General features: G+C 44.8%; 1 protein-coding gene across 1 annotated transcript in view; it reads left to right on the forward strand.

The window, feature by feature from the left end:
- Positions 1-5,331, forward strand: part of man2b1 (mannosidase, alpha, class 2B, member 1) — a 12,748-nt gene extending 7,417 nt beyond the window's left edge. Inside the window, exons 12-23 of the mRNA XM_061087959.1 lie at positions 395-511; positions 927-1,109; positions 1,527-1,624; positions 1,745-1,865; positions 2,164-2,282; positions 2,367-2,468; positions 2,556-2,643; positions 3,322-3,402; positions 3,505-3,729; positions 4,067-4,216; positions 4,407-4,509; positions 4,746-5,331. Coding sequence (XP_060943942.1) covers positions 395-511; positions 927-1,109; positions 1,527-1,624; positions 1,745-1,865; positions 2,164-2,282; positions 2,367-2,468; positions 2,556-2,643; positions 3,322-3,402; positions 3,505-3,729; positions 4,067-4,216; positions 4,407-4,509; positions 4,746-4,852 — 1,494 coding nt within the window. The 3' untranslated portion in view covers positions 4,853-5,331. The remainder of the gene's footprint in view (positions 1-394; positions 512-926; positions 1,110-1,526; positions 1,625-1,744; positions 1,866-2,163; positions 2,283-2,366; positions 2,469-2,555; positions 2,644-3,321; positions 3,403-3,504; positions 3,730-4,066; positions 4,217-4,406; positions 4,510-4,745) is intronic.
- The last annotated feature ends 5,508 nt before the right edge of the window (positions 5,332-10,839 follow it).

The raw sequence follows: 10,839 nt of genomic DNA on the forward strand, positions 1-10,839 counted from the left end.
TTCTCCCTCTCTCCCTCTCTTTCTTTCTCTCTCTCTCCTTTCTCTCTCTCTCTCTCTCTCCTTTCTCTCTCTCTCTCTCTCTCTCTCTCTCTCTCTCTCTCTCTCTCTCTCTCTCTCTCTCTCTCTCTCTCCCTTTCTTCCTCTCTCTCTCTCTCCCCCTCTCTTTCTCTCTCTCTCTCTCTCCTTTCTCTTCTCTCTCTCTCTCTCTCTCTATCCCCCTCTCTCTCTCTCCCTCTCTTTCTTTCTCTCTCTCTCCTTTCTCTCTCTCTCTCTCCTTTCTCTCTCTCTCTCTTTTCTCTCTCTCTCTCTCCCTTTCTTTCTCTCTCTCTCTCTCTCTCTCTCTCTCTCTCTCTCTCTCTCTCTCTCTCTCTCTCTCTCTCTCTCTCTCTCTCAGTTCTCAGTCAGTGTGTACAACCCTCTCGCTCGCCCCGTCTCTTGGCCGGTGCGTCTTCCTGTGAACGGAGCATCGTACTCGGTGTCCGACGCTAAAGGCAAAGCTGTGGACTGTCAGGTGAGTGGGGGGGGCAGCATGTAGATATGAGACAGTTAAACACAGGGTTTAAGAAGTACTTTTCAAACTCTTATTTTAGATTAGTCCATATTTCAAATGTTTCTTATTAGTGGAAGTTTTCTGTGGCCATTTTGGTTTAAACTTCCATAATTTTCATATGTAATTTTTCTCGGGTGTGATTGCTTTTGTATAAAATAAATAAAAATTTAAGTATAGAATAAAACAATTCCTTCAAATCATCAACTGTAATAATCTACATTAATATCCGAGGTGACAGAATTCAGAGTTTTTTGAGCCGCTTCGCTGCCGTCATGTTGTTTGTGTCATTTTATTTTGATATTCACTTCCTGTTGTGGCAGATAAATACAAAGTAAAGATATAAAACAGAAGCAAACGTAACCGGATGTGTTTCCAGGTGGTTCCGGTGTCCAGAGCCACTCGAGAGGTGAGGAGGAACCGAGGCTCCGCCCTCAACGAGCTGGTGTTCCAGGTTCAGGCTCCTCCTCTGGGCTACAGCACCTACTCCGTGTCCCTGCTTCAGGACGGGCCTCCACCCGCCCCCCCCCGGCAGCGCACTCCCGCAGCCATCCAGAACAAGGTCAGAACATGGCTGCATTCAACGCTGCTGCCGCTTTGCATGCTGGGAGATCAGGGTTTCACAGACAGGGAAACAAAACCAAGCAAACAGGACGGTTTACATGAAGAAAGGAGGAGGAGGGACTGATAGAAGACAAGAAAGGAAAGAAAGCTTTTTAAAGGAGCATTTAAAAAGAAAACAGAGGAAAGTTTTCTCACAGAATGAAATTGTTTCCAATTAGAAACAAATATATTTATTTTGATGTTGAAGTCGAGCAGCAGACGTCCTCAAGCTGCAAGTTTCCAGGTTCTAATTCCTTTCTTAGAAGCTCTGACTGTACTTAGTTCTTCTTCATTGTTCCTGTTTGCATTTTATAAGCTTTACATGCATGAAGTACGTTTTTTATATTAAAGTATTTGCTGCGTCCATGTGCTCCAGTTCCTACGTGTGACCTTTGACCCGGACACCGGCCTCCTGAGCAGCCTCAGCAACCTGGAGACCAACCAGAGCATCGAGCTGACGCAGAACTTCTACTGGTTAGTGTTTCTCAAGAGCTAAAGAGAAGAGACACCCGCACTTCTGTCCTCTCTGTTCATTAGTGTGTCTGTGTGTGTTTGTGTGTGTGTCTGTGTGTGTTTGTTTGTTCCAACTTCCAGGTACAACGCCAGTGACGGCAACAACTCGGAGAGCAACCAGATGTCCGGAGCCTACATCTTCAGACCCAACTCGTCCACACCTTTCATCATCAGCCGGACGGCCAAGACGGAGACGGTGCAGGTAGAGAGAGAGGGAGAGGGAGAGGGGGGAGAGGAGAGGTAGAGAGAGGGGGGGGGAGGAGAGGTAGAGAGAGAGCGAGAGCAGCAGCCTCACGTTGAGTTTTATGACTAGTTTGAAGTTTTTATCTGTGAGAAGAATCACCTGAATTAATTCCACAGCTTTATTTGGACGTGTGTTTGTTAACAGGCGGATCTGTTTCTGTCAGATAAAACTTTTTGAGGTGTATTTAAACATTTCAGATTTTGATTTGTTGGATTTTCAGTGTGAATATAAAATGATCCTTGTGTTTCTGTCTCAGACGTCTGTGGTGCAGGAGGTGAGGCAGTGGTTTTCTCCCTGGGTGTCTCAGGTGGTTCGTCTCTACGCCGACAGCCGAGCTCTGGAGCTGGAGTGGACGGTCGGGCCGGTGCCCATAGAGTGAGCTGCAAACATCTGGGCAGATGCTGACAAAACGTTTTGATTCCGTGCTTCTCTGACCTTTAACCCTTTGTTCCCGCACAGCGACAGCCTGGGGAAGGAGGTGATCACCCGTCTGGACACCAGCATTAAAACCTCTGGGCTTTTCTACACCGACTCCAACGGCAGGGAGGTGCTGCAGAGGAGGTGAGCGACCCGGCCGTGTGCGGGTCAGAGGGAAGCTGGGATGTCTGGATCTCACCCTGTGTGTGTTTGTGTTGTTTTCCTCCACAGGAAAGACTTCCGCCCGACCTGGAACCTGAAGCAGTCGGAGCCCATCGCTGGAAACTACTACCCCATCAACTCCCGTGCATTCATCAAGGTGCGTGTGTGTGTATGAGAGAGAATTATTTTATTCTGCAGAAGCATAAAGGTTCGAGGATCAGTTTTCTACCGGTTCACACCTGCTAGTAACATCTGTCCTGAGGATAAATACGTCTTTTCACATCTGGCATTTAAACTCCGCCTCCTATGACCACCAATCAACGTGTGGTGGTCCAAGTTGAGCGGTTGCACACGTCAAGAACAAACGTGCTACAAACATCTGTGGATTTAATTTAATGTTTTGAGTTTTCTCTTTGGATATTTAGGTTAGGTTAGTTTATTGGTCTCCACCAGGGAGAAATTTGTCGTGAAGACAGGGAACATGTTGCATACATAAAAACACATACAGTACAAAAAGAACATCAAGTTAAAAGTCTGGTGGAGTAAACAGACCACTGGACAATCCTGCACATGCAGCAAGCCAACGTGAACGCATTCACGTGCTTCCACACCGCTACTCTAACTGTAATCATAAATATACATTCATATCAGCATCACATAACCTCAAGCATACATTAATCCGTTCACTCACATACAGTATGTCCATAGTTTGACTCATAATACATTCATTTCCATATACACATAGCCTATGTTCGTATACATATACAGAAAGAGATTTAAGGATTAATAATTAATAATAAAGGTTTTTGTTTTCCTCTCTCCTCACGTTTTGCAGGACGATGTCGATCAGCTCACTGTGGTGACCGATCGCTCTCAGGGAGGAGGAAGCATCCAGAACGGCTCCCTGGAGGTCATGGTGAGACACTGAGACTCTCTCACACACACACACACACATACAGACACACACACAGACACACACTCTGAACCCCACCCTCCTCCTCTCCCGCCCCCCTGTCAGCTCCACCGCCGGCTCCTGTACGATGATGTCCGCGGCGTTGGCGAGCCTCTCAACGAGACCTCCGATATCTTCCCAGAAGGGCTGGTGGTCCGCGGCCGCCTGCTGCTCTCTCTCCAGCGCCCACCGGCCGCTGCAGACACACACCGCCCCCTGGCACAGGAAGTAGTACTGCAGCCGCTGCTCACGTTCACTGACGGAGCTTCGAGCCCCGACACCCGACTGGAGGTGAGTGAGGAGCGTGACCAGTTAAGACTTTGCAAACATCCTGACAGACGTGAAAACTTATCGAGCTTTTAGGTGAATGTAAATCCTGAAGATAAACGCTCGGTTAAAATCGACTTTATGCAGTGAATAGTTCATGTGCAGGCGGAATAATCGGAAACCAAAGTTGCTGACGTCATGAATCATAAACAAATTCTCATAATTTTACAATCAGAAAATTACAACACGTCTTGTTTACAGCGTCTGTGTTCAATCCACTTTCCAACCCTAAAGAAAGTTTTGAAGACTTTGGATGAAAGCTCCATCGGAACAGAGTGAAATCAGTTTGTGTGGTCCTTAGTTCTCAGGTCTTCAGGCTGCGCTGCCCCCTGCTGTTCACCTCCTGACACTGACACAGTGGGACAGCGACTCGGTGCTGCTGAGGCTGGAGCATCAGTTCCAGAGCTGGGAGAGCAAAGTGAACTCCCGACCCGTCACCGTCAACCTGCAGGTCGGACACACGGACAATCTGCTGACATCACTGTTGCTGAAATTCACTGCTATTAACTTAATATCTAAAGTTATAGAATATTAATAAAACGAAACCTGCACGATGTTTTTTACTTTACAAATGATTCACTACCTTATTTTTAGCTTCTACGTGTTAGTAATTATAAATTGAAACTTGTCTGTTCGTATAGAAGCTGTTTTCCACTCTGGAGGTGGTGGGCGTGTCTGAGCTGAACCTGTCAGCCAATCAGTGGAAAGAGGAGATGAAGCGTTTTGACTGGACGCCACAAACAGGTGCAGGACACTCACATCATTTCAGTTTGTTAACATGAGATCAGACGAGGAGTTAAAGAGCCACACGAGTAGAGCTGGATATTCACCTACTGTAAATGAACAAATATTAGTTTCAACCATATCTGAATATAATGTTTAAACTCACATGATCTCAACACAGGTTTATGGGATGTGATGATATAGTGGCAGGGATGCGCCCCCCTGCTGGTTGTTACATGCTGCTCTTGTTCTTCCAGATGAGAAGCCTCCTCTGCTGAAGACGTTCGAGGACCCGTCCACGTGGGAGGTGACTTTGAGGCCGATGGAGATTCGAACCTTCCTGCTCAGAGTCCACCTCAGATAGACAATCATTCACTTTGGCTTTTTAAAGAGACGTACAACAAAAACGAATAAGCGATAATAAGTCAATCTAATGAATCTTGCTGTGGCCGCCTGCTTGGATTTGATTGGACCAAGCGAGGACTTGTTTCTGACACCAGCTCGACACTTGATGAAAGGAGGCGAAGGGTTTTTCTTTAAAGGCTGAGTGTGACTGATCTGATCAGTGCTGAGGCCTGATGTCACAGATCAGGTTTGTTTGACTGTTAAGAAAACGTTAGAAACCACACGAGGACCCAGTCTGAATGTTTCTCTCATTTGAGACACATGCACAGTATTTGCTGAAGCTGCCTTCTGATACCTTCTCCTTACAAACTGGTGCCAACACACAACGACTGCCTGTGCAATATGTGCAACTTTTCCAATTCTGCCAAAAGTATGTGTGTGTATATATACTTTCAATGATTTTATACTGATCACATCGAATAAATCTGCCTTCCTCTACTGTTATTGTCATGTTCATGTTACGTGGTTTTCACCGTCACTCGAAACACAAAGTTGGGATTTAACTGCTCGGTCTCGGAGATGAGGGGACATTTACTTTTACTAGAGCTAGCTGCCTCCGTGTAGCTTCAAGCTGTGGGATTAGCAACGCAGTTCGGAAACAAGACCGTTGGCTCAGAAACTATAACATAAGCAGTTGTTTTTTTTTAAAACAATATGTTTATTAGGTTTTTTCAGGTAGTTAAGTACAAACATACAAATACTAGGAGTAAGTAAGAAATTGTCAAAATGAAAGGAAAAGAGAAAGAAAGAAAAAAGTCAATTGAAATAAAATAAAATAAAGGCATAAAAACAGAACAAAAAAAACAAACAGAAAAAAAAACTAACAACAGCTCAAGACAATGAAATGTATTGATGCATCACTAGTATACAAAATACATTTAAAAAAAAGAGGTGAATGATATATTGTTAGTCTCATAGCTAAATCTAAATCTCCATCAAATTGAGCAAGATGGTGTAAGAACGGCTGCCAGATTCTGTAGAATTGTTTAAGATTGTTTGTCAAACTGTATCGGATTTTCTCCATCTGTAATAGAGAAGTAAGTTCTGATAGCCACGTCTTGAAGAGTGGCACTGCTTCTGACTTCCACCGCATTAGAATCAGTCTCTTTCCAATTTACATTCCATACATGACCGTGTGCTGTACTGCGATACTTCGAGGCAAAAGAGACAGGGAGAAGCCAAACAGTGCCACCTCTGGCTCAGGCTTGAACACACAGTTGTACATTTCAGAAAACAACTTAAATATTCCACACCAGAAGTCGTACAGCTTTGAACATGTCCAGAAAAGGTGGGTAAAGGATTCATCAGCAGATTTACATCGATCACACAGACGAGAGAGACAGTAGGATATATTCTATGTAGTTTGGTTTTCGAATAGTGAAGAATAATAACATCAGCATTTTGACCCGCTGGGTGTCACTTTTTTTAGTTCTGTTAGTTGTCATCGTTCACTGTGTGTGAGGAAATCCGGGATGAGGTAAACAAACAAACATGGACTTCTTCTATGCACAAATGGGGTAGGCTTCTCTGAGCTCGTCTTCTGTTGCGCCACCTACTGTTTGGCGGTGAATTGTTTTCTAGACGTACAGTTGTCGGAAAAGCAAAAATCAAAAAGAGTCCGTTCGTGACCTGCAGCTGAGGGAGGTCACAGGAACGGCTCCAACCTCGAAAAGATCCTTTACCCTGCTAACGCTGCCTGCATCACCGGCCCTGTATGCACCCCCTCCTTCCCATCCTCCTCATCCTCAACCTCCTCCCATGCATCGTAGCTGAGAAAACTGTAATAACTTCTTTAATTTCAGCTCAAACACAAGAAGCCGTGCTCAATGTAGTGACCAATGCCTTCATTATGATGCTGAGTTGCAGCGCCCTGGTCGTCGCCCTCCTGGTGTCGCAGACCAGGAGCTTCCTGACCTCAGAGGACGACGGCGTCCCTGAAGAGTGGGTTCTCCTCCACGTGGTTCAGGGCCACATTGGGGCAGGAAACTACAGCTACCTACGCCTCAACCACGATGGCAGAATCATCCTGCACATGCAGAGCCTCAAGGGGGACGCAGACCTCTACGTGTCGGATCAAGGAGCTTCCTGTTTCCTGTGCGCAGGGCGGGACTCTGATCCAGTATGAGGACCACTTGCGGCTGCTGGAGATCGCTCAGGTCCCGAAGGTGCACGTTGACGACTTCAAGTCCGTCACTAAGTTCAAGATCTTAACCACCAACAACCTGTGGATCTCGCTGCCCGCCCAGTGTTGCCAACTCCTCAGCGGGCAGACAGACAGACAGGTAGAGAGGTTTAAAGGCAGTTTTACTGTTCTACAAATTAGACAAGTTCACTAGTTTTGTTTCATTTAAAATTGTAATTATTGAAATGAAAGGTAGGTCTTAAGTTGAGCTACATGACAGTCTGGTGAGGCATATTGTGGTATATTATTAGTGTAATGCTGCTTATACTTCAACTCTGTCAGAAAACAGAAACAAACACCTTGATTAATTTACTTCTGTATTTATGTCCACATGTTTTCATTTATTTCTTTATCTATTTCAACATTTATTTATTTCAACATTGAATTGTCCATATGTAAATGAGGTAGGCGGTCCCAAACTCAGTCTCGAGCAGGATTAGTCAACTGAGCTATACACACACACTCACACGCAGGCCCCGGGGCTCCGCCCCTCACAGTGCCACACACTCGCACAGAGACAGAAGCAGTGACTGAGACTTGAGCTCGTCACCGCGAAGCAGCTGCTCAGTGACTTTGTAGAACAGTGGAAACAGTGAAAACACAGAGTTTCTCTGGTCACATCTGCTCAGAGATCAGCTGCTTCATGATCAGAGCAGAAGCTGAAGGTGGTTTGTACCGAGCTGGAGTTTCTGTTTCCTCCTCCTCTCTGCGCTCTCCTTGTGCTCAGTAGAACACGAGACGTGACGCTCCCAGTCAGGATTACTGACACCTTTATCATCCCAATAAAAAATAACCTGAACTAACCCTCTGAACTTGAACTAGTTCATTTTAAGTGTGAACCGGCTCAACACTGCAAACAGCTACTGGACACCAGTCAGCATTGAAAGGCAGAAGTAGAAGTGCTGGATCATTACACTCCTGTGACCAATCCTGCATGAGACTGCGGCTAGGCCCGCCTTTCTCATTAGCATACCAGACTGAAATGAGGGAAATAAATAAATAAATAAATGTGGAAGACATTTATTTAGACATTTCTGTTGTTATTAACGTATTTATTTATTTCTGTATTAATTAATTAATTTCCTTTTTTATTTATTTATTTCTGTATTTATTTCTTCATTTATTTATTTATTTATACTTATGTCATGTATGGTCCTCAATAGTCCTGCCACCTCCTCATCACCTGTGATCAGGCCTAGGACAGTTGTGTCATCAGCAAACTTAAAAGTGTTTCCTCCCCGTCGGGGAATTGAACCCCGGTCTCCCGCGTGACAGGCGGGGATACTATCCACTATACTAACGAGGACTTATTCCTTCGCTCTGGCCATTCGAATTTCTTGCGCTGATTTCAAAAACGTATGTCTCTCTGTGGAAGGCTTACCGCACGAACAGTTGTAAAGCAAATTTTGTTTCATTTGACAAAAAACATAGATGATAAACCAGGCAGGATGAATGCAAAGTGTTCCGTCTTCACTCTTCACCAGAGACTCTCTTCACCATAGGAGGACTCACTAATGACAAGGAATAATTAGTTTCAGGGCTTTGACACAGCCCATTCCAAACAGGCAGGTTCAGAACGGGCATTGCAGTAATAATAATACAAAATATTACTGCAAAACATTGATACAGCAATATATCATTGTTGTGACATTTTAAATAAGGTCTATGCTTGTGAGATACGTTTATCAATACGCTGGCACCAAATCTCACTATTCAGTTCAATAAATACGAACGATGGCCCATGTGGACATTAGTGAGTCTGTTAAAGACTAAAGGGGCACTAACATGGTACTTTATGCACTTTTGTGTACATTGTTTAATCTCTGTTTGTGTCAAACCCTTTGAAACTGAGACCACATTGCAGTGAATGAAATACACCAACCCCGCACTATACCTGTTCATGGCCATTTTGTTTTCCTCTTCAGTGAGACAGGCATCTTGTTGTGTTGTGATATTAAATGATTGTCTTGCAGTGTATCGATTATCACAAGATCGCTGTATCATGATTTATCGTCATCTTGGGCCATGCACGGTATAATAGTGACCCGCCTTCTTCCTACACTGCTGGGTGTACAGGTCCTCCATGGATGGTAGCTCCATCCCGGTGATGTGCTTCCAGTCAAGATGCTATCTATGGTGCACCTGTAGAAATTGCAGAGAATCCTGGCCTGGACCCCAGAATGGTGGGTCCAGGTCAGGTCATCACTGATGTGGACCCCAAGGAACCTGAAGCTGCTGACTCGCTCCACCGTAGCCCCGTTGGAGAAGGGGGCGTATTCTACTCCTTGCCTCTTCCTGTAGTCCATCATCAGCTCCTTCGTTTTGCTGACATTGAGATGGTGGTTGTAGTCCTGACACCTGACCTCCTCATCACCTGTGATCAGGCCTAGGACAGTTGTGTCATCAGCAAGCTTAAAAGTATTTCCTCCCCGTCGGGGAATTGAACCCCGGTCTCCCGCGTGACAGGCGGGGATACTATCCACTATACTAACGAGGAGTTGTATGTCTGTCTGTGGAAGGCTTAATGGGCGAACAGTAGCCTAATAAAGCAAATTTTGTTTGTTGTTTGTTTGTTTTTTGAGACTTGAGCTCATCACCGCAAAGCAGTTGCTGAGTGACTTTGTAGAACAGTGGAAACAGTGAAAACACAGAGTTTCTCTGGTCACATCTGCTCAGAGATCAGCTGCTTCATGATCAGAGCAGAAGCTGCAGCTGGTTTGTACCGAGCTGGAGTTTCTGTTTCCTCCTCCTCTCTGCTTGCTCCTTGTGCTCAGTAGAACACGAGACGTGACGCTCACAGTCAGGATTACTGACACCTTCATCATCCCAATAAAAAATAACCTGAACTAACCCTCTGAACTTGAACTAGTTCATTTTAAGTGTGATCCGGCTCAACACTGCAAACAGCTACTGGACACCAGTCAGCATTGAAAGGCAGAAGTAGAAGGACTGGATCATCACACTCCTGTGACCAATCCTGCATGAGACTGCGGCTAGGCCCGCCTTTCTCATTAGCATACCAGACTGAAATGAGGGAATGAAATAAATAAATAAATGTGGAAGACATTTATTTAGACATTTCTGTTGTTATTAACGTATTTATTTATTAATGTCTGTATTAATTTATTTATTTCCTTTTTTATATATTTCTGTATTTATTTCTACATTTATCTATTTATTTATTTATACTTATGTCATGTATGGTCCTCCATACTCACCAGGAGAGCGAGTTTGAAATGCGGGTGTTCTACGATCAGACAGTGACCCTGAATACGAACAAGATTGTACATATCAGTGGACAGACACGAGCAGACTGCATTTAAGAAATATGCCTCTAGGTTTGTGACAACTCTGACTGGAGTTTTGATTCTGGTACTTGTGGAACACATAGTTACTCTTGTCTATATATATTGTTATGGCCCATGCGATGCTCTCTTGGATTGCTTGAGCCGACTGAGACACGTTAGTCTGAGGTGCTGGTGCAACAATGTGAGGGTTCTGCTGGTGATCAGAGGGGATGGAACTGCTTGCTCTGGTGCTTTGCTGGGCGGGCTGAACATCTGGTTCCGTTCTCATTACTCTGTCGTAGATCATCAGTCTGGCACGAGCAGCCTCCATCTCCTTCTCTGCCTGTAGACGCTCCAATTCAGACCTCTGCATGTCCAATTCAGACCTCTGCATGTCCAATTGCTCTTCCATTGTTCTGATTTTCTCCTTTTTTGCCTTAATTCAACTTGCATTACTTTGTGCTGAGCTTCCTTTGC

The sequence above is a fragment of the Limanda limanda genome, chromosome 2, assembly GCF_963576545.1.
Source record: "Limanda limanda chromosome 2, fLimLim1.1, whole genome shotgun sequence".
Taxonomy (NCBI): Eukaryota; Metazoa; Chordata; class Actinopteri; order Pleuronectiformes; family Pleuronectidae; genus Limanda; species Limanda limanda.